The sequence below is a fragment of the Siphateles boraxobius genome, unplaced genomic scaffold (assembly GCF_051911475.1).
Source record: "Siphateles boraxobius isolate OS27281-9 unplaced genomic scaffold, OSU_SipBor_1 46, whole genome shotgun sequence".
NCBI lineage: Eukaryota > Metazoa > Chordata > Actinopteri > Cypriniformes > Leuciscidae > Siphateles > Siphateles boraxobius.
This window is the reverse complement of record NW_027509097.1, coordinates 8,494,657-8,516,160: the sequence shown is the minus strand read 5'-3', so window position 1 is coordinate 8,516,160 and position 21,504 is coordinate 8,494,657. Positions and strand designations below refer to the sequence as shown.

The 21,504-nt window shown below is 35.6% G+C and overlaps 1 protein-coding gene and 1 long non-coding RNA gene across 3 annotated transcripts; one reads left to right on the top strand and one right to left on the bottom strand.

The window, feature by feature from the left end:
* Nucleotides 1–61: 61 nt before the first annotated feature.
* Nucleotides 62–254, top strand: LOC143709848 (uncharacterized). The gene is made up of 2 exons (XR_013194404.1): nt 62–121; nt 178–254. It is a non-coding gene; the product is annotated as an uncharacterized LOC143709848 (long non-coding RNA).
* On the bottom strand, nt 132–19,895 carry entpd1 (ectonucleoside triphosphate diphosphohydrolase 1). 2 transcript variants are annotated; one of them, XM_077200567.1, is made up of 10 exons: nt 19,743–19,895; nt 6,233–6,360; nt 6,037–6,154; nt 4,808–4,958; nt 2,791–2,950; nt 2,381–2,599; nt 1,699–1,950; nt 1,501–1,608; nt 1,266–1,403; nt 132–969 (listed from the first exon to the last, which is right to left on the bottom strand). In XM_077200567.1, exons 1-10 carry the CDS (start codon nt 19,756–19,758, stop codon nt 760–762), a joined length of 1,500 nt encoding a protein of 499 aa, XP_077056682.1. In that variant the 5' UTR covers nt 19,759–19,895; the 3' UTR covers nt 132–759. The 2 variants fall into 2 exon arrangements, with proteins under 2 accessions (XP_077056682.1, XP_077056683.1); XM_077200568.1 differs by lacking the exon at nt 19,743–19,895 and adding an exon at nt 8,042–8,156 and having other exon boundaries at nt 615–969.
* Between the last annotated feature and the right edge of the window lie 1,609 nt (nt 19,896–21,504).

The following is a 21,504-nucleotide window of genomic DNA, read 5'->3' as shown; positions in this document are numbered from 1 at the left end:
CACATTACTTCAGGGCAATACACAGGGAATTCAAATACAGAATGTGCCTTACAGATGCAGACATGAACAAATGTTTTTTAGCACAACGGATTATTTTACCTCTCCTGTTACATCATAGTATGTAAAAAATATTTATATATATATATTTATTTTAAAAAAATTGCAATAAAATATGAGAAACAACAAAAAATAAAAAAAACATGAAATGACAGACCTAGCAAAATGTCTCTCCATTTTGCGATCCGTAAAAAGAAGTGCTATGCTGAAAAAAATGCTTAAACAATGATATCCAGTGATAGTCATATGGCCATTATGTAAAAGAAGGTCTACAACGAGAGATCTTTGATCTCACAGACATTTCTTTATAACAAGTAAAAAAGTAAAAGATGCTGGCGTCAAGAAGATATGTGCTTTTCTATAAATTGGGAGAACTTTCATACAGACTAAAGGCAAACGATATATTGAATGTCAGTGCACTTTTCCTTTTAAGAAAGCTTAGCAACCCTCTTTCATCCAGCTCCCCAAAAACTAAAACCTGTACTTATGAAAACTTTTATTTGGTCACAAAAAACACAAACGGGAATCGAGTTGCAGTGGAACATGTGACCCTTCTTTCTCACAAAACCTGTTTATCCTTCATATGAGGTATGGTGTCCAAATTCTTTGAAATGTAAGAACATTTAGATAAATTCAAAACATTATTTTTTTTCTCTGCAGAAATAAACATTCAGTATTAAGAGACCACAGCAAAATATATATCTAAATAATGCCTTTCTGGGCTTTTCTAGTGGACTGACGGAAATACAGGTAGGCCAGAAGAAGGAGAACAAGTATAAAAAATGTGAAGAGGAGCATAAATGTGACGTATCCCCCATTAGGCATCAGGGGAGTGTCTGGCGCTTCAGCGGGGATCATGTTGGTCAGGTTAAGCATGTAACCTAATGTCCAGCCAGCATCACTGTCTCTTATCTGCAAAAAACGAAAGCAGTTATGACACAATGTGTGGCCCCAAAACTATTTTTTTTGCAATTATTTTTTCTGTAAAATAAAAGTGATTCAGTATTAAAAGTATTAAATTGATTTTAATTTGTACCTAAACCTACTTTAAAATGTTTTGAAAATATTTTTTCCAGTTTCTAAATACTTTGAACCTACTAAATACTAAATACTATCATATTTATTTATTTTATTTTTAAATATATAGTATTTTTGAATACTAAATACTTTGAGTGTATTCTTTGATGAGAAATCATTTTTTAATTTACCTTTTTAATGAAACGGATGTCTTTCCAGTTTTCAGAGGTGAAATTGTATCCGTCTTCCAGAAGAGTGAGTATGTATGTTCCTGAGAAGCAGTATTCTGAAAGGTACTTCTGTTTTGTTTTGGGATAATTTTCTACAATCTATAAAAGTCAAGCAAGTTCACATTTAGACATCCTGTCCCAACAAAATGCAACCGTTTTAAAACATCTTTCAAAGACAGTAGATAAACCATTTAACCTTTTCCCATGAAGTAGAGCAGTATTCTTCCAGCTTCTGCTTTGTAGTAGTTAATGAATCACTGGTCAGATTCAAAAAGTCCATCACAAAGAAAAAAGCAGAAAAGGCCTACAAAATCAAATAGCGTGATTATTAACACTAGTTTTGATTTGCAACCAGCCATTCAAATTTATCCAATCAATCTTCATTGTTTCTTACCCCAAATTTTCCATCAACAGAAGGCTGGAAAACCTCATTGAAAGAGCATTTTGAGTAAGCACAACGGCTGGTATTGAAAACCTTTCGGATCGATTGTTGGCACAGAGACCAATTCCCCAAACCCACATGAAAGATATTTCTACTTGAAATGTTCACTGCTTTCATACAAGGAGTATCAAAGACACTTTGAACTGTCTTGGTGAAGTTATATCCATGGTGGAAGCAAGGATCCTTTAACTCAATGGGGTCTGTCTTAAGGAAGAAAAAAATATTTAAGAATATAAGATACAATTGTATTAGAGTCAAGTGTGACCTACATCTATACTTAAAATATACATAAAAAAACAATAGTTAACTTCAACCAAAGATAAAGTAAAGAACCAAAATGCAGCTAAAAGTTTCATTGTCCCTCTCAAATTGAAATTGTTTGCTGTAAAATGTTTTAATGGCTTTGCAATGTAGGCATCATAAAGTATGTACAGTAAATGCATTAAAAGGGTACTGTACATATATTGCCTCAATACAACACTCAATTTTATACAATATGCAACAGGGGGATTTTACGCAAGTCTACTCCTTTTCTTTACATATATATTTATTTAGATTGTACTAGGAAAGGACCGTGAATAGCCCACACACCAATGGCTTCGACACACTTTTTTAATTGCAATGACAAGCATACCTTGCTAGCAGCATGTGTTGACACTAATTTCTTGCTCATTGAAAGCTTGAGAGCTTGGTCCTTCCCGTAACAGAGAAAGCTGTGGGTGTACAGGTGATAATCGTTTCCATACAGCCTAAAGTCAATAGAATTGTCATCTGATTCAATGTCCTGTTGAGGTATGAAGGTTATCTGAGTAGAGGCGCCACCCAGGTCCAGAGCTCCAAGAGTCCCTGTGGGCTGCATGAGAAACACAGGAACTGACATCATTCGCCTTTTCACTCTGAAATTGTTTGTTTCACTCTTCATTCTTATACTAGATAAGTCATTCACACTATATTTTGCACTGTAATTCAGTGTGGAGCAGAGCTTTGGGTTAAAGATTACAAATTTGAAACGTTGCTAAACACAGGCGGAAAAAAACAGCATACCTTATTTAGGTTTTCGCTCAGGTAATTGACAGTGATCCATCCAAAAGCTCCCTCCTCTTGGCCTGAAATGATACGAGCTCCCTGGTAGGAGAAAGGGTACGTCTTCAGTGAATGTTCCACCGAGGCCAGTACATTTTCTGAGGCTGTTTCATCCTCCATCCTTGAGAAAATAGATATTATTGAACTTCATCTGTAAATAATTAATTCAATAATCATGACATTGAAGGATCCTATGAAGGAGTGAGAGAGCTCTCAGATTTCATCAAAAATATCTTAATTTGTGTTCCGAAGATGAACGAAAGTCTTACGGGGTTGGAACAACATAAGGGTGAGTAATTACTGACATAATTTTCATTTTTGGGCGAATGGCTCCTTTGAAGGGATAGTTTATCCAACAATGAAAATTCTGCCATCATTTACTCTCCCTGTCCGTTTTTTGTTCCAAATCTTTATTTTACTTTATTTTATTTATTTTGTTGAACACAAAAGAAGATATTTTGAAGACTGTTGGTAACCAGACAGTAGATTGTAGCCACTGACTTCCAACGTATTATTTTTTTTTATATTATGGAAGTCAATGTCTACCGTCAACTGTCTGTTACCAACATTCTTTAAAATATCTTATTTTGAATTCAACAGAAGAAGGAAACTCACACAGGTTAGGTACAACTTGAGGGTGAGTAAATGATGACAATTTTCATTTTGGGGTGAACTATCCCTTTAAGGCTTGTCAGTAAATGACCACTTATGATTGGCTAATGTAATTGCATAGGAAACAGTATCCGCGCCCTCTCTCTATTGCACGCCAGAAAGTGTTTTGAAAACATATAAAACCGTAATTTACAGACAAATCATTATGAAATGGATTGCTTTCGATTTGCGATGCAGCTGCTGTCAGATCCAATACAGCTGACTGCTTCATCTGTCAACAACGGTTTCTTTGCGAACTCTCCATTACACTGTGCCTCGTTTACAAAACAACCTGTGGTCAAATTCTCTGAACAAACATATAATCCTCTGACGTGATCCAGGACGCCACTAAAAATAACAATGATGTAAAACTATTTGTTGATATCTTGCTCTGCGGGCAGGCATATGCAAAATGCAAATACATTTGTTCGTGTGACATCACAAGTCCCCCAATATCCAAACAAGCTGTTTTTGGAGCTTGATTTACTGTAAGTAAATGCTTTGTTTACAATCAGGAGGACGTTTTAAGCTCTGAAAATTGCAGGATGTTTTAATAGGACAAATACCTCTTATATGTCATAAGATCAATGCAAATTTGATTTCTCATGTTTGATTTCACCCCTTTAGTAAAATTGTTCAAATAAATAAATTGTTCAGTTGTTCAAATAAATAAATTGTTCAAATAAATCATTGTTCAGATTTGCATTATATACTGTACACTACTGGTCAAAAGTTTGGAATAATTCAGAATTTTAATGGTTTTGAAATAAGTCTCTTATCCTTATCAAGGCTGCATTCATTTGATCAAAAATACAGTAAAAATAGTAATAATGTGAAATATTATTACAAAATCAATGTTTTCAATTTCATGTTTTAAAATTGAACATTTATATTTAAAATTTATTTTCAAATAAATGCTTTTCTTTTGAACTTTGTATTCATCAAATAATCCTGGTTTCCACACACACACAAAACATTATACATAATTGAAATAATTGAACACCAAATTAGCATATTATAATTATTTCCATGTGACACTGTAGACTCGAGTAATTATGCTGAAAATACAGCTTTGCCACTACAGAAAAAAATCACTTTTTTTTTATCAAATAAATGCAGCCTTAGTGAGCATAAGAGACTTCTTTCAAAATCGAAATCTTATTTATTTCAAACATTTGACCTGTAGGATAATTACAGAATAAAGACAATTCATCATTGATTTATAAGTCTTTCGTCTGAGTACTTAGAGTTCTATTCCAAATTATTCTCTATATCTCTCTACTCCCTTTTTGATTCTTGAAAATTGAGAATATTGAAAAGTGATTACTTGAGCAGTCGCATGCCTGCTGTGGCTCCCAGGTACACGGGGGTTTCTGTGTGTCTGTGAGCAGGTATTATTTTCTTGGCCTCATCCATGCAGTCCTGTAGAGATTTGCCAGCCCCCTCTGGATTAGCATAGTAACTGGAGATGCCTTTGCCTACAGTATACAAAATGTTGTTGGAAATTATGTGGTGTTGACAAACTACTAACGGGATAGTAAATTAAACTTCTGTCTTTATCTTTCATGGAATAGCGAAGAAGTAGTTTAGCAGACTGTCTAAACTGCGCTATAATGAAAGTGGATGGGCAAAAAAGTACCATAAAAATATAAATTATCATATATATATTTTCAAGATTTCGGAAAGACATATGATAGCTTTGTGTGAGGAAATGGCTGAAATTTAAGTCGTTATTTAATAAAAATCAGTGACTGTATGGAGAAAGAGCAGCTTGGACAATCTGCTCAATACAGTATCTATTTTTTTGTTCCACGGAAGAAAAAGTCACACATTGTGCATTCAAGTCCTCCTGGGAAGCTTGTATTTAAAAGTTGGGAAGTTGTGTTTATGACGTCATGTGCGTTCAAGTCACTTTAGTCTGAGCAAGATGGCGGTGTACCTTCTCTTAATTAAAATACAGCAAAATCTGGAAATCTACTTCTAGAAAATGAAGAACAAAGACAGTACATCAGGTGCATTCTGCTTTTTAATGTTTTTAATTAATTTATAATTAAGGTAAGATAACAGTAAAAAAGTAAAAAAAAGTTGCTTATTTAAATTAAGTACAATCAACTTGGATGTCATTTTCAACTTTTCGAAAAAAAGTTGAACATTGCTTAACTTATTTTGATGAGTTAAAGAAATGTAAAAACATATGCTGTCATAACTTATTGATCATATAATTTTTTACAGTGTATAAATATTGTGGAATTCCATGACCCAAACTCATAAAGATCGGGGCTTAAATAAGAAAATCCCAAGCTTCCCACTCGTATTTACAGCTTTGTGGTGGCATTCCTGATCATTCAACTCATAAATACGATCTTTTCCACATGACTTGAACGCACCAACAAACACTGGGGGTGAGTAAATGATGATAGTTTTTAATTTTGGTTGGACTATCCCTTTCATGTAGTTAAAAAAATTACTAATTTATCCAGAATTATACGTTTTTCAGTTTTAGTTGAAATCCAATCCAGATCTTGGCCTCTGCAGAGTAAATTAGAGATCATGTACCTTGTACATTGCAGGTGTGTTTCTGCCGTACCATGCCTGTGTTGTTCTCCTTCTCGGCAGGCCATTCATAGATAAACACAGAGGTGTGCGAGGAGCCTGCATCCAGAACTATTCCATACTGTCAAGTGAACAGGAACGACTGCATCAGTGAAGTCTGTACAAATCTAATCTGATTGACTCAAAGTGTCAGTCGTACCTTGTACTTCTGGGCTAAAGGTTTGTTCTGGACGACAGAAATGGACACCATGATGACGATCCCCATGATGATCAAAGCAGTCAGAGTGATGAACGCTGGTCTGTGCCATGGGTTCTTGACTTTGACTTCTAAAAAGAGATAATAAAGAGAGACGGTTGACAATTTACACTTAGTATTTAACAGCCTCTGTAAGTCTGTTTTACAGTGTAAGCTGAATAAATACATAAATGTTGTTAACTAAAAAGCACATGTATTTCATATCTGTGTTACAGAACTGTGCAGTAGCCTTTTAAATTATTAACAACAGCAATACAGGCTGGTGTCAATATCATTCAATTCTGCATTCAATGCAAACTCAATCTATACATCTTGGGTTTTTCTTCTTTTTCTTTTTCAAAGTCTATAGTACAGTCTAATAATAATAATTGTGAAGTACTTTTTGTGTTTTGGTGAGGCTTTTTAGGTGTTAAAAGAAAATAAATCAAACAGTTGGAATGGAAAAACAAACAGGGGTTGAAAGCAAGATGGCACTGTGTATTCTGCTGGGCATTACAGCTGTCTCCCCACTGTGTATACAATAAAGCCCTCTAAGAGGCCCTTCATTCGTGTTTTAGATTGATGTATATATTTTACAGATCAGGAGAATTTTTCTTGCTCAAATGAATAACTTTGAAATAAAGAAAATATCCTGTTCTTATTTTCTGTGATGGACAGGACATCTGTCTAGGGTGTTACCCTGTCTTTAGCCCAAAATGCTGGGAAAGGCTTCAGAATTCCCATGAGCATAATGGACAAACCCATGCTTGGCGAATGGTTGGATGGATTGATAGTTAATTTTGGCAAAATGTTATAAGTAGGCTACCCTTGGGGAAAGTTATTCCAGGAAAGAATGCGAATTTCGGGTTCACTATTCAACGAATTACGAGATGATAAAAAAAATAAAGGCGAAATTATATGTAATATTATTATAAGTTTATGAAACCTCTGTAATGTAATTATTTTGATTGTTTCATTTATTTAAATCAGATAGGCTACTCAACTTTGTACATCAATGAATTCAGCCTAGGGGAGAACAGGGAATGTTGCAGTAATGGATATAGCACCATAAATTTAACCAATTAATTAAATTACTATCACACATGACCACCTCCCACATGAGGTCCACACATAAGCTGTCACTATGTAAAATTATAAATGATTAATATGGAGGAAAAAAACACATTTTGAAGTAATTATTCTTTCACATCTGTCTCAATTTAATTCGTGATGATCATGTTAATTAAAGTAAAATAACTGAATTGGTATAATCGAAATCTAATGTATAACATCAGCACAAGTTTTTAGAGGCTGATTTGTTCTGGCGTATTTCCATTAAAATATTAAAAAAATAATTAAATAAGGATGGTGATGGGGTATGACACAATTAATAATAAATCTGATCACATTACATTTGTGCACAAGATTTAAAATGATCATGTTTTCAGTTATTTAAACTCTGGTAAAGTTTTGTGTGAAGGTCCAATTTAACGAGACATCTACAAAACACTACTTTATTTTGAAGCAGACACATGGACATGTTACGTCTGAGGCACACATTAAAAAAGAACAGATCTCCCCTGTAGGCTACGCTATTAGTTTAGGCCTAGTTCTAGTCCTTGCAAGCCCAATAAAGCCACATCTGATAAGGTTTGCTTAAAAGGACATTTTCGCATGATTTCATGCAACGAAGCGGAAAGCAGTTAACGTTAAAAAATAAATGCCAAGATTGAAGCATTTCAATCCGCGTGCCTTGTCGCGCTTTTCACCTACCCATCAGGACACGCGCAGGCCGTTTAACCGCTGAGAATGGTGTCAACGACTGTCGAGGTTTTTGTGGTAAGTCCCAGTGAACTGAGAGTTAACCGATTCCTGCCCACTTTTCAGTATTAAGTATCAGGATTTCAATATTTGAGTAACGACTAATCACACATGTGTACGTAACTGCATCTTTGCTTTCTTTACAGAAATATGCGTGTGATTTTGGGGAAACACCCATTGTGCATGTGGAGCCATGCAGGCTTGCAGTGACGTCACGGGCGGCAGTGAGCGGAATTCCCTAGTGCAGTGAGTCGTGCACTCGTTTTAGAACTAAACCTGAGTGTGAGCTGTATAGGCTACTGATGATCTGTCTCTGGAACTGAAGCTTCTGCCTTTAACGTGTAAGTCAGTGGCATCCAAACACTTGGATGCCACTGCATGCCAAAGACAGAAGCTTCAGTTCCAGATTTTTATTAAAATGTTTTATTAAAAAATGATTAGGGGAACTGTCTTCATAAGAGGACACAATGGACGAAAGATGTGTCCAGTTCATCCAAGCATATACAGTATATACTGTATACAGTATGTCAGAAATGAGATACAGAAATAAGTCACTTTTAAATAACCACTTTCCTTCATTCATTGCATGTAGCAGCATATGTTATTTACTGAACAAATAGCGCAACTGTTGTTCCCTTAAAGCAATAGCTCAACCAAAAATTTAAATTCAACTTAAATTCCAGTCTGTTTTTCTGAAGAACTGAAATACAGCAAATGATTCATTTTATGACAGTTTTATGTCATTTTTATGGCTTGACAGCCCCATTCCTTTATGGAAAAGAAATTCCCGGGAAATTCCTCATAAATTCACCCTTTGTGTTCCAGACAAGTGAATGCAATGAGGGCAATTCGATTTTGTTTATTCCTTAGCAAGAACAGCAGAACTATTTATTCGGGAAAATAGGATCTGCTGCATGCTGTAAATGCAGTGCATGAAGAGAAGTGGTCAGATTTGAGAATACAGATCACCTTGTGTTTAAGAGACATTTAAGAGACATAAGGTCATACGGGTTTGGAACAACACGAGAGTGAATAAATGAAATATTATTCTTTTGACTCTTGTGGAAGGTGCTGTTATCCAGAACAAACTGCTCAGTTGTTGGTTTCCTTCCCTGAATTGAACGCCTGTTTGTGTTTGGATAATCTGCAGTGTTGCCTGGACACAATGAAAACACTCATTGTTAGATTAGAGGTTTGGTGACATTTTGTTAACGTAGTCTCTTATGCCCACCAAGGCTGCATTTATTTAAACATAATACAACAAAACAGTAATATAGTTTAAACAGTATTCCAGTGATTGCAAAGCTGCCATTACTCCAGTCTTCAGTGTCACATGATCCTTCAGAAATCATTCTAATATGCTAATTTGGTGCTCAAGAAGCATATTATTATCAATGATGAAAATAGCAGTTGCTTAATAATTCTTTGATGAGTTCTTTGCCAGATTCTTTGATGAATAATTTCAAAAGAACAGCATTTATCTGAAAAAAGTGTAACATTATACGGCCTGGTGTGCATCTTGAGACAAAATAATGGCACTGACACATTTTTAATATATGTCAGTGCAAGTTGCTTTCAGTTAAAACGGCTCAAACATGCATTTTACTCTTGGACTAGGTTTAAGTCTTCTCTGTGAAATCGGGGGTAGATGTCTTACGTCACTTACAAACAATTTAATGCATCAATTTAAAGTATTAATTACTTTTGAATGCTAGTAGCCTGGTCTTTTTTAACTGTTGCTATCAATTGTACAATGTAAACGGAGCAAAGAAACACTACTAAGTTCTTAAACACCAAGAGACACTGTTAAGTGTCCAAAGTCACATCGATATAAGACTGGTCTGTTTATGTAAGACTAAGCAGACTATGCAGATTTTGCACAGAACTAAATATATGTTATAAGTCATATTGCACAAAACCAAAATACTGTCTGAGAAAAACAGCTGTGCATGCATGTAATGCACTTTGCAGCTGTCCAGTTTGCAGTTCATAAACACAGAAGAGCATTGGTTGTAAGCAGCTAACAAATTGCTATAAGAACTACGACAACTCTCTGATTTACCAAGAACTTCAATTTACATTCTTGTGGTAGTTAAAGTTAGAGGAAATCCATGGTAAATTAACCATGGATGACCTACAGTACATATTCCCATTAGGACTGAACAGCTGTGTTTTATTGCTCTGAAAACTAAAATGAACATTAGCCTTGGTGTTTTTCATGCATGATTTTGCAGTATTCTTATTTTATGCAGTCCTATCAAATTTAAAACTTTGGCAATACTTTTAAAAATCCCTTATAGCGTAACCCTTTACATGTGGAAAATGCTTTTCAATTTTGATCAAATCATCCTCTATTTTCCGTTCAGGCCTCTTGGGAATACGTCACTTGACAAGACAGAACGTTAGCAGATTGCGAAGAAACCAGAAGTACCGCTGTTATGCTAACAAAATAACATTAGAACCAAACAACTCAATCAGTGGTCTTTTATGGACAAACACTCTTCTACACTATGTTTACTGCATTCTTCCAGACAGAAAAAATGCATCACCTCAGAGCTGTCTAGCAAAATGTCTGATTTTATGCCAAATGCAAGTTGTTACTGATATAGAGACAGGGGCCAAAAACAACCTTTGGCACCAGTGGCGTGTTGCTTGCCTTACTTAACAGAGCGTTATTACAAAACAATGAGTTCCATTTCCTCTTGAGAAAAGGGAAACGCACACAAAAAAGCTTTCTTTGTGAAAAGATGGTCATTTCAATAGATCTTTGTATAGCAACCCTACATGTCTCAGCTGTGAATCTTTTATTGCCTGGAACACAAGAGATACGTTAGAATACACTCATGTTCTCAAGTAAACAGACTTTCTTTCCACGTCGGGTGTTTCTCTAAAGTCCTCCATATATCAGCCATAATTGAGACTATGTCTCATCAGACTGTCACTGTAGTCGAAATCCCTGACTAAACATGTTACATCAGGTTTAATATCTTCTCTGTAAGGTTCACCTGCACTAACATGCCTTAGGTAACTGAGAAAGCTTGTATGAGGTAATCCAAGTCAATGTGACACTCTTGAGACATGGTAAATAATGATGTGTCACATCACACCCTAAATAGAGAACTCTGACATTGGTTCTTGCAAAACATTCGTGTGAAAGTGTGATGTCTTTGGGTTGTTTGTATTGTCATGTAGGCCTATCAAATGCACGGTAGCTTTTCTTTCAAACACTGAAAGAACAAAATTCTATTCCTCATTCAAATGTGGTTTAGATTACAAAAAACAAAGTACCTGGATTATCTGTAAAAAGCTATCTGATAGCATAAAATTTTGTTGTGCGTCTCTAAGCAACACACAAATGTTTCATTACTGAATGTCCTCGTCAGAGCTCATTTCCCAGTACATTCAGCATCTAGCTCATATTCACGATCTCAAACATTTTCTCAAAACTATCATTTTCAACATCTTCAAAATCAACATTTTGATTGCTGACAGCTTCTTCACCAGATCCACCATCAAGTGACAGGGACACTAATATGTAAAATGCAGTTCATTACTTTTTCAGTACTCAGTCTGCATTAAATCACGAAGCCATTTCAAGTTTTGCTGATGATACTTCCTATTCTTTTGTTTTCTGCCTAGTGCCTGCGTTGACAATGATTGAAACGTCACTTGTGTATCAGAAAATTGCCACCTTGTGGAATAAAGGTAAACTGCACTTATTCAGTCATCAAAGTTGTGTAGAAAAAAATACCTACATTGTTAAATTTTCAGACAGCCATACAGATGAATGAATCAGCTGTTTAAATGAATCGGTTGAATGAATGACTGGATGATTTACTGATTGCCGCTACCTGCTTGCAGTTTAGTTTAATATTTAGAGTATAATTTCATGGTAACACTTAAGGTTTCATTAGTTAACATTAGTTATCTAGCCTATAGTTAACATGAACTAAGAATTAACAATACTACAGCATTTATTAATCTCTTATTAATGTTAATTTCAACATTTACTAATACATTACGAAAATCAAATATTGTATTTGATAACATTATTTAATGCACTGTTTAACATGAACAAACAATGAACACTTTTATTTTTATTAATTTAACATTAACAAAAATGAATAAATATGGTAACAAATGTATTGCTCATCGTTAGTTCATACATTATATAATTTTTCATTCATATGCTATTCATGCCACCTCTGAGCTTCATTAAAGGGTAACTAAACCAACAATTTTTGTTTAGTTAATGATGTTATGACGGTGGAAGGTGAACCCAGGTGCAGACAGGATGCACTGACAAAGTTCATTATAGACAGAAAACAGAGAAAACAAAACCCACGAGGGGGCAAAACATAAACAGCAAAAGAAATGACAAGACTAGACCAGACTAGACTAGACTAGGACTGACAAACTAGACCATAAAATAACTACAGAAACAGGATCAGTAATTCACCAGACAAAACTCTCACAAGGTACTCACAGGTAAGTTAACACACAGGTAGAAATCTGTATCACAAACAATAACAATGAATCAACACAGGACAGCAAACACAAGGGATTATAAAGGGAGACACTAATAACAGGAACAGGTGAAACTGACTAGACAATAATGACAAGACGAGGGTAACAAGGGGGTGGGGTAACGTAACGAGACAACACAAACACATGGCCCGAACAAAAGGCCATGTGCTTGTACAAAAAACATGGGTCTGTCATGATCCAGCCTCAAGACTAGGGAAAATCAAGGACAAGAAGGCCGGATCATGACAAATGATCTGTAAGAATGGGGCTTTATTAGTACTGTTCATTGATTCTAGTAACTTTTTTGACATTTGTGTATAAAGTGTTTTAATTCTACAATATATGGTGTAAAAACGTCTGAGTGCTGCCCTCTTCAGGTTGAACGGTGGCTACTGCAGTTGAATTTTCCTATTGGATGTTTGGGGTGGTTTGTGAGGTAAGGGGTTGTTGGTGAGGTAGGCAGGTTCCATACAAAGAGATGCGTCTCAGGTGCACACCCCCTTCCGCTGGGCTCTGCCCACTTTTCCAGCATTTTTCAAATATTGCTAGTGGGTGGAGTCAGGCCCTGTCCAGGGGTTTAGTGACCCTTTAAAGCTACACTGTGTCATTTTTTAAGTTGATTCTTAGCAAAAAAACACTTTGTTCTTTCAAAATTATATGTGCTCATTCATCTGTAAACTTCCACCAACTAATCAAGTATTCTCGTAAGCATGGAATCTTTAGAATACACACGAGTGAGTCGCTCGAGCTCCATCTTGAAAATACATTAGCCAAAGAGGCTTGAGTAATTAAACTCAAATTAACATTATTTCATGGTTCTTTTAATAACAAAATTTGTGTATATTGCACTGATTATTACGATAAAAATAATTACATAATTATAATTGTATTACGAATGTGAATACGGTAAGGCAGTAGCCTATAAGCTCAGGTAAAGCTCTAACGTCAGCACGCTCATTGGATAGCTACATGCTATGCTACTATCTAAGCTAACTAAAAAACACTAAGATCGGAAAAATGTTTAAATTCACAATCTATAACTTCGATTATATACTAGTATATGAAACATATAAGTTAAAAGACATTAGTGACTTGTTATAACGTAGTTCAAACGACTTCTATAATAAAGTGATTTTGTCTGATTTGTAACCAGGCACTAAAGCGATTACCCATAAAACGTGCTTTGAACCAATCGGATTGCTTGGGTCCTAAGCTGGGACCCATATCTTCAGTGGGACATCTTCACCACACCGGCAGATTTGAAAGCCTGTTGAAGATGGAGGATGCCTATTCTCGGGGACATGTAACAGAGTCGCCAAGGAAGCGAAAGAGAGAATTAAAACGACAACGCAGCCACCGTAGGATTTAAATGGGAGGGACTAGAAAGTTATATTCAGTTGGTAGTCATACAATTTCACCGCTAGATGGGAGAAAATCTTACAAAGTGTAGCTTTAAACAGCCTGTGTAAATATACCGAAACGCCTTATTTTAAAGAATTATTTGAAATGAATTCAACATGAAATGTAAAACTCTTATTGAATGAAAATGAATGAAATATTTTTTTATAATTCTTTACGTTTTATTTTGTATTAAAACACGTCTACTTTTCAATAGTCATCAATAAAGGAAGATGTTTCTTCGCCTTTCAAAATTGTGTAATTTTTACATCTGCCAGCAGGGAAGTGTATGCTAAGATCTAGGATTTATAAAGCAGACTGGACGATAAACACTAACTGTAAACGAACTCTCATGGCGTGAATCCCACATTCAGCGCCTTCCGTTAAAAGTAGCCTAAGTGGTGTGAATAAATAACATGGCCTGATCCAGAGCTTACACTGATGTATTATAGACCCTATAATATCTCATCATAACAAGTATTTTGACCTCACTGTAGCCTTTTAGCTAGCAGTCATTTGAGACTTACAGTAACAAATGATTTTCCATTGAGTGTACATTTCCTATTCATCCGTGTGTAATGCTTTTCTTAGAGAGGTAATAAAATGAATTGTGCCTTTCTTGCCACTTTAGGCCTTCTATGCTATCTAATAAAGTCCATTTAAAAGCAGTCAGACTGTTTTAACGTGAGAGCCAAGAAGCCTCTTTAGCTGACACATTATGTGGTCTTACAGACTGAAATGAGGCAACTGGAAGTGTCTGGTTTAGCGGTTTAGAAAACTTGCACTCAGAATTTCCATAAGAGAGAATAGCTTTTGTCACACCCATGTTTGAACCGTGTGCCAGTGTGATCTTGTGGTTAACATGGACTTGTCAGCACAAACGCATGTCTGAGAAGGACAGATTCACAGCAGATGTCTTCCACTAACCTTCTTCGGAAGAGAGACATGCCAATGCAAAATCTTAGTGTTCTTTTTTAGCGTTATGGTTTGGGGAAAGTTAAGATCTGAGCTTTGATCTCCATAATTAACCAAGATAAGGATTTTTTTGTCATAACAGGAAAGGCCTAATTATGACATGCTTTAATTGTTGTTTTTAGGAGAATATTTAAAGTTCTACACAACTACACACCGTCTTATTTCCCCTGTGTATTAAATGAAGGGACCTTGTAAAGTGTGATGTATACATTTCAGCACCTCAGAAATATTCAGGACAGTCTTCCTCCAAGGGTTTGTTCAGCCAGAAAAGGATGTTTATTTCAACTGCTCTGAGAGCTGTTTTGGGGTTAGAGGAAGTGAGCGTGTCTGCTTTCCATTTTGCTGAGTTGTGAAATGACTAATGACTTAAGTTTTAAAACTAGTATTTCATAATGAACTATAATGTCCAAAAATGTATTGGTAATATAAAAGTTAAAAAATATATATATATTTTTGGCGTTTTTTAACATAATTGTCTATCTAAATATCTTTATATTATTGTTTTTTTAAATAATACATTTATTTATATATTTTTATGCATTAACAAATGTATTTTAAGATTGTAAATCGCTTTTTGTTAACCTTTGTAGTACATGTAATATGTACTATATTTAATTTGAAGGTTTAAATTAAATATATTTTAAATTTAAAAAAATCCTTAAAGTCAGCATGAAATGGAAGTCAGGATAGTCATTTATTCCCGATTGTGACGTATACCCGAGTGAAGCGGCTTTTCGAACAAGAAAGAATGTAGGCAAGGCGGGACTTGATTGTGTCCATCGGGAATGGATTGGATAATTGAATCGTTATAGTTTGCCATTGCGTGATCTTATGTGAATGACAAGGTTGCTCCGCCCAAACACACCAGTGAACGCATCATCAGAGAAGAGAAGAGGGTAACAATTTATTTTGATGGTACCTTTTGAACATTCTGTAATAAGACTAGAAACTTTAAAAAACTACATTGTCAACTAAGTCTCATTAGAGTATTAGTAGACTGTTTGCTTAATATCTGCTAACTGTTTATGGTCCCCCAACAGACATTCTTCTAACTATAAGTAACTTTGCAACTACATGTCAACTTATTCTAACCCTAACCAGTCTACTAATACTCCTCTAACACTCTAATAATAGTTAGTACACATGTAGTTCACACTGCAGGGGATTAATGCTCAATTCCGATTTTTTTTAAAAAATCTGATTTTTTTGCAAGGCCGTTCACATTTCCAATTAAATGCGAACTTTTGTGTTCTCCTGTGTGAACGTGAAATGACCCATAAGTGACCCGCATGCGCAGAAGAGTACTCAACGGTCAACGACGTTAAGTAAGTAGCTAAACATGGCCTGAATAGAGCTTTTTTTTTATTTTTTTATTTTTATTGAACAATAGTATTAACAACCATAATTGGCCTGGTACAACGTATGAAATGTCTTCTTAGACAACAGACAAGCACCTTCACATAGGAAGTAGAAAGGCCTGAATAGAGCTGTCCCCCCAAATTTTAATGAAATCAGAAACCTCGCTTCCCTTCCATTGACTGGTCTCAGCATCGTCCGCCTTAGTTTTTGTTTATCTTCTCATTCCCGCCTACTTCAATGCAGAATTATGATGTTTGTATCATATCAATGACGTGCGGGTCGGATACATGCGAGTCGCATTTCAAAAGGATCGGATACATATCGGATTTGGACCACATACCCAAGTGGCCTGGATCGCATTTGAAAAGATCGGATCTGTGCCGTTCAGAGTGTCATGAAAAGATCAGATACAGGTCGCATAGGGGCAAAAAAATCGGAATTTGGTCATTTCAGCCTGCAGTGTGAGCGCCTATAGTCAACAGAATGTGATAAAGGGACCACAAACCGAGAAGAGATGTTGCAAGAGGAAGGGCAAGTTTTTTGATTAAAGATTACAAGGGCACATACACTTTAAAAAAATAATGATGGTCATGGATAAATAATTTATAATAAATACGTCAATTTTCCATAAAAAAAAACAAACAATAATTGTCCATTTCAATTTCATTGCGACTTGCTTTCAACATATATTTGGCATATGAAATATTTGACATATTTTTTTTTTTAGGTTGCAATGTCATGATCCCTTTGGACCTGCACTGCAAGAAGTAGAAAGAAAAAAAAACAGTAGAAAACAAAAAAAAAAGTTCTGGGGTAGGCTAATTTTCTACCAGGACATTATCCTTTAGGTTTACAGACATTTCCTTTAATCCTAAAACACAACACAACGCAGTGTGTCATTCAAAATACAGTAAAAACATCTGTGAAAAAAATACTTTACATTGGGCCATTTTTTTTTCTTAGAGTTTCGAACACAGAGGCTTTATCTCTGCTTACAAACAAGTTAGTTACATTTTGAGTGACACACAAACATCTCAGCCAACAAACCTGATTGTGAGTAAGCCTGATTGTGAAAGAGAAAAATATGTCCTCACAATTATCATTAATCGCTGACAACAAGAAACATACTATTTCATTCACTGTGGCATCTTTCTCCATTCCAACCTGACCAGTCCAGCCCAAGCAGAAATATATTGTAATTAACTTTTTTTAATCATAGATTTCATTGCTCAGTCATTACCATTTCTTCACCATCCACTCAAATGCATGTATTCAATGCAGTTGTGTAAAGTAACACTTGCAATCTGCTTGAGCATGTTAACAGTGATTTTGATTGATTCATTTAAAGTAAAATAAGAAAGCGCTCCATTCTAGAGAGACGCTGGAAGTCATATGAAATGTGCTTTTCCTGGCAGTCAAATTGGCCATGAGCGAAATGTTTAATTAAGAAGGAAAGTTCCATAAAACTCAGTTGCGATGGCGCTACGCAGAGTCATTCATTTGTGTTACAGATGTATTGTAATAACACATTTCTTTATCTATTAATTGATTTACATTATCATTTTAAAAATACACATCATTATCAGAGACTTTCCGTATTTAATGTATGTATTATGTAATTATGTATTATGTAACTTGATTACTTTATTATGTAACCCTAACCTGATGTTAATCAGCTTTTAGTGGGTAGTTTGTGGTTGATGATCACTTGAAAAATGATCACTCAGTAAAAGATGACATATTACTGTATTAGTAAGCTTACATTTTCTCAATAATTCACATCTTCTACTTTCATGTTTGAAAAGGTACAATATAGTCAGATGGACACTAGCCTATACAACATTTCATTCTGTGCAGATGTAATTTGATAGTTTTAATTAATTTATTTAAAAGTTTCTTAATTTTTCTCTTCATAGATTTTAAATCTAGCACAGTTTGTCTATGGCAAATGTTCTCACGTATAGTGTCATGAGAAGATCGCATCTGAGAACAGTGGTCAAGATTGATGTCACACTCAACCCACGCATCACTCATACATCTGCAATAAGTCATGAGAGATCTCAATAACGTGTGACTATAGAGCCCTGTACCTACACATGCCATTTACAATGGCATGCAATATACCACACTCTGAGGTCATGAAGAATCCATTTTGCATGCAACATTTCCTATATTTCACCTCACTAAATAGAATAAGTGTCATTTTATTTGTTATTTCTACTCTTTATAAAACAAATTCCACTTTTGAAAAGCCTGTCTTGTCCAAAGATGCATTGGATTTTTGAAGTATAGCCCTTTAAATAAAAGGGAGTTACTTTGCTTCTAAAAGAGTGTGGGAGGGGTGGGACTTCCGCAATTGCACATGACTGGAATAATGAGGAACATCTACACTGACCTTGTTGTGTCAGCTACAGGAAGTTTAGTTTACTCAAGTCACTTAGTATAGAAGATGGCACAGTGAGTAAATGTTTTCTTATTTTAGAGGAACTTCTCCTATCGAAGGCATTTCCTTACCTCGAGCAAGAATGCAAAACTCCATGAGACATACAGCAGCTCCGACTGACTAACTAAATCATTTTTTGTCATGGTAACACGTGGGATGTTTTGTCAGTTACCAGATGGCCTGTCCACTAGCTCTCAGGAAGAAATCCTCCTGTGGTATGAAATCTTTCTCTCTCTCTTCCTGATGCTGCCTCGGCGCTCTCAGTCCTGCACAGACTCTCTGCTAAAGCTCTTAGATGGACACCAGATGCTGAAACCTGATGCTTCAGACGACCAAGCAGCCTGCAGAGGGTTTCTGTATTTTTTTTATCTTTCTTTATTTACATTGCTTATTTGTTTGCATGTCTAAGCAAAATGTAGTGCAAGATCTCAGAAAAATGGTGGATTATCCTGATCTACAATAGTGCTTCTTAGGTAGTAAATAAATCCAGTGCGTGAACTTTTGAACTGTTTGACAGGCAGTCAAACAGTTCATAAAAAACAGCATGCTTCAATAGTCACTAGTTAATTAGTTAGGTCAGCGAACAACAGATATTTAATTAGAAAACCAATAAAAAAAGCATGTGGGAGACTAAAACACATATAATTCCTGAACTATCTGCCCAAAGTCCCAAACAAAGATCAATAAATGACCACTCATTCATAACTAAGTACTAGTGAGTACTAATATCTTTTCTTTTCTTTTCTTTTGATTTAGAGCAAAAAACACAAAATCAGATCATTTTGAGTATATTTCCAGTCATCCAGCTCAAAATAATGTGATCCAAACATTGTCCTGAAGTTCTGTACTTCTTTTTCATGCTCCTTCCTTTGTCCACCAAATTACATCCTGCCCTGCGTGAACCCAATATGGTGAAGTGTGCGTTCATATGAGTGGTTGTCATAGACTCACCTCCTTGTTCATCCATGAATGCAGCGACCTATAATTCTCTCTCTCTCTTTCTCTCTCGCCCTCTTTCAGACTCGTCCCAGCTCTCAGAGTGCTGTTTCGGGTGTTTGGCTCGGCTCTCTTAGAGGGTCTTTCCCATTCTTGAGGTTCTTTATAAGGCTAGGGGGCATGAGTGGGCGGGCCAGTCGCCAGGCTTTCTCCCTCCCTCAGCAACCAACCATGTTAACGATCTGTCTGTTACCTCTCTCTTCTCAACTGTGTGTGTGGGAGAGAGAGAAAGAAACAAAGACGCTGACAAAGAGTGTGTCTGTCTGTCTGTCTGTGTGTGTGTGTGTGTGTGTGTGTGTGTACATGAGAGAGAGATAGACTGAGAGAGCTTACCTTATAGTATCATTATTCACACCCTTCCCTCACTAACTGTGTTCGTACCACTTTTGCAAAAGAGCTCTGACCAGGAACAAAGACATTTTTGTTTCTCTCTCGGTTACAACTAGCTCTGTCACAGCCTTTGGTAGTCATAAAAAAAAACATCAACACACAACAAAAGTCATGTTTTGTTCTCTTCTGTTATGTTGTCTCTGTTTGTGTCTGGGTCTTTCACACAGGTGATGCCCTGGAGACAGAAAGAAGTGTTGGTGGACATTAATAATGATATCTTTAATGTAGGATGTGAGAAATATGAGGCTTATTTAGGCTTATCTTGTGTATTACAGTATATAAATGCAGGGATAGTTCACTTAAATGCAACTTTCATTCATATAAATTATAATATAATGTGTATCATTGTATTCTTACCAGGTTCAGGCTGTCTGAAAAACTCTTTTCTGATATTTGGACTATACAAATTTGAGCCTGTAGTTTTGAAGAAAAAGGGATGTTGGTAAATACGAGAGAGACATTTGTACAGCATTTTCACTTCCTCTACCAGTAGAACTGATTGGCACGAATTCTAAGAAGGTATGCAAGCGAACAATTATGTATACTGCAATTTTTTACTGCAAAGAGAAAACTGTTTTTGATTTGAATGCTCAGAAACACAGATGCTAGTCCGTTCTCTCTAAAATCTCGAAAGAACATGTGTACAGCTTCCATGAGATCAGGCTGACACGTAAATTAAGAAATGAGTTTACAATTACATTGTATGGAAAATTAAGAAATTAATTTACAATTACATTGTATGGAAAAAAGCAGTGAAAGTGAATGGGGAATAAGACACGGAAATGAAGAAATGTGCTTTTTTCCATACAATGTAAGCAAATTGTGACTATCGTTGTCATTCTGATACATCTTCTTTTGGGAATAAAGAAGTATGGGTTATGAGTAAATTATGACAGAATGTTCACTTTGGGTAAACTGTTCCTTTAAATGCAGATATTCAGTTTATCTAGATGAGTAAAGAGATTAAACACAAGATCAAGGTCATAATATGCAGTTTAAGGTTTTTGTTAAAAGTTAGCATGAAATATTTAGAATATATTTAGAACACTAAAAGTCTTTGAGGCAATTCCACAACAGTGAAAATGCGTTGGAACGTGGTCACTCTAAGTGGAAACTAGTTGCTCTTTTAAATTTAGAACACAGAAAGGACCTCTGTGATACCAAATGCATAATACATTACTTTTGGAAGTTAAAAAGAAAATGCATCGTCTGAATGACTTCCTGGGGCCCCGAAACAGACTTAAACAGCATATTCTTTCAATTAAACTTTCAGAAACCTGTTTCCATGGTGTATGTTTATATCCCCTGTATTTGGATGGTAACAACA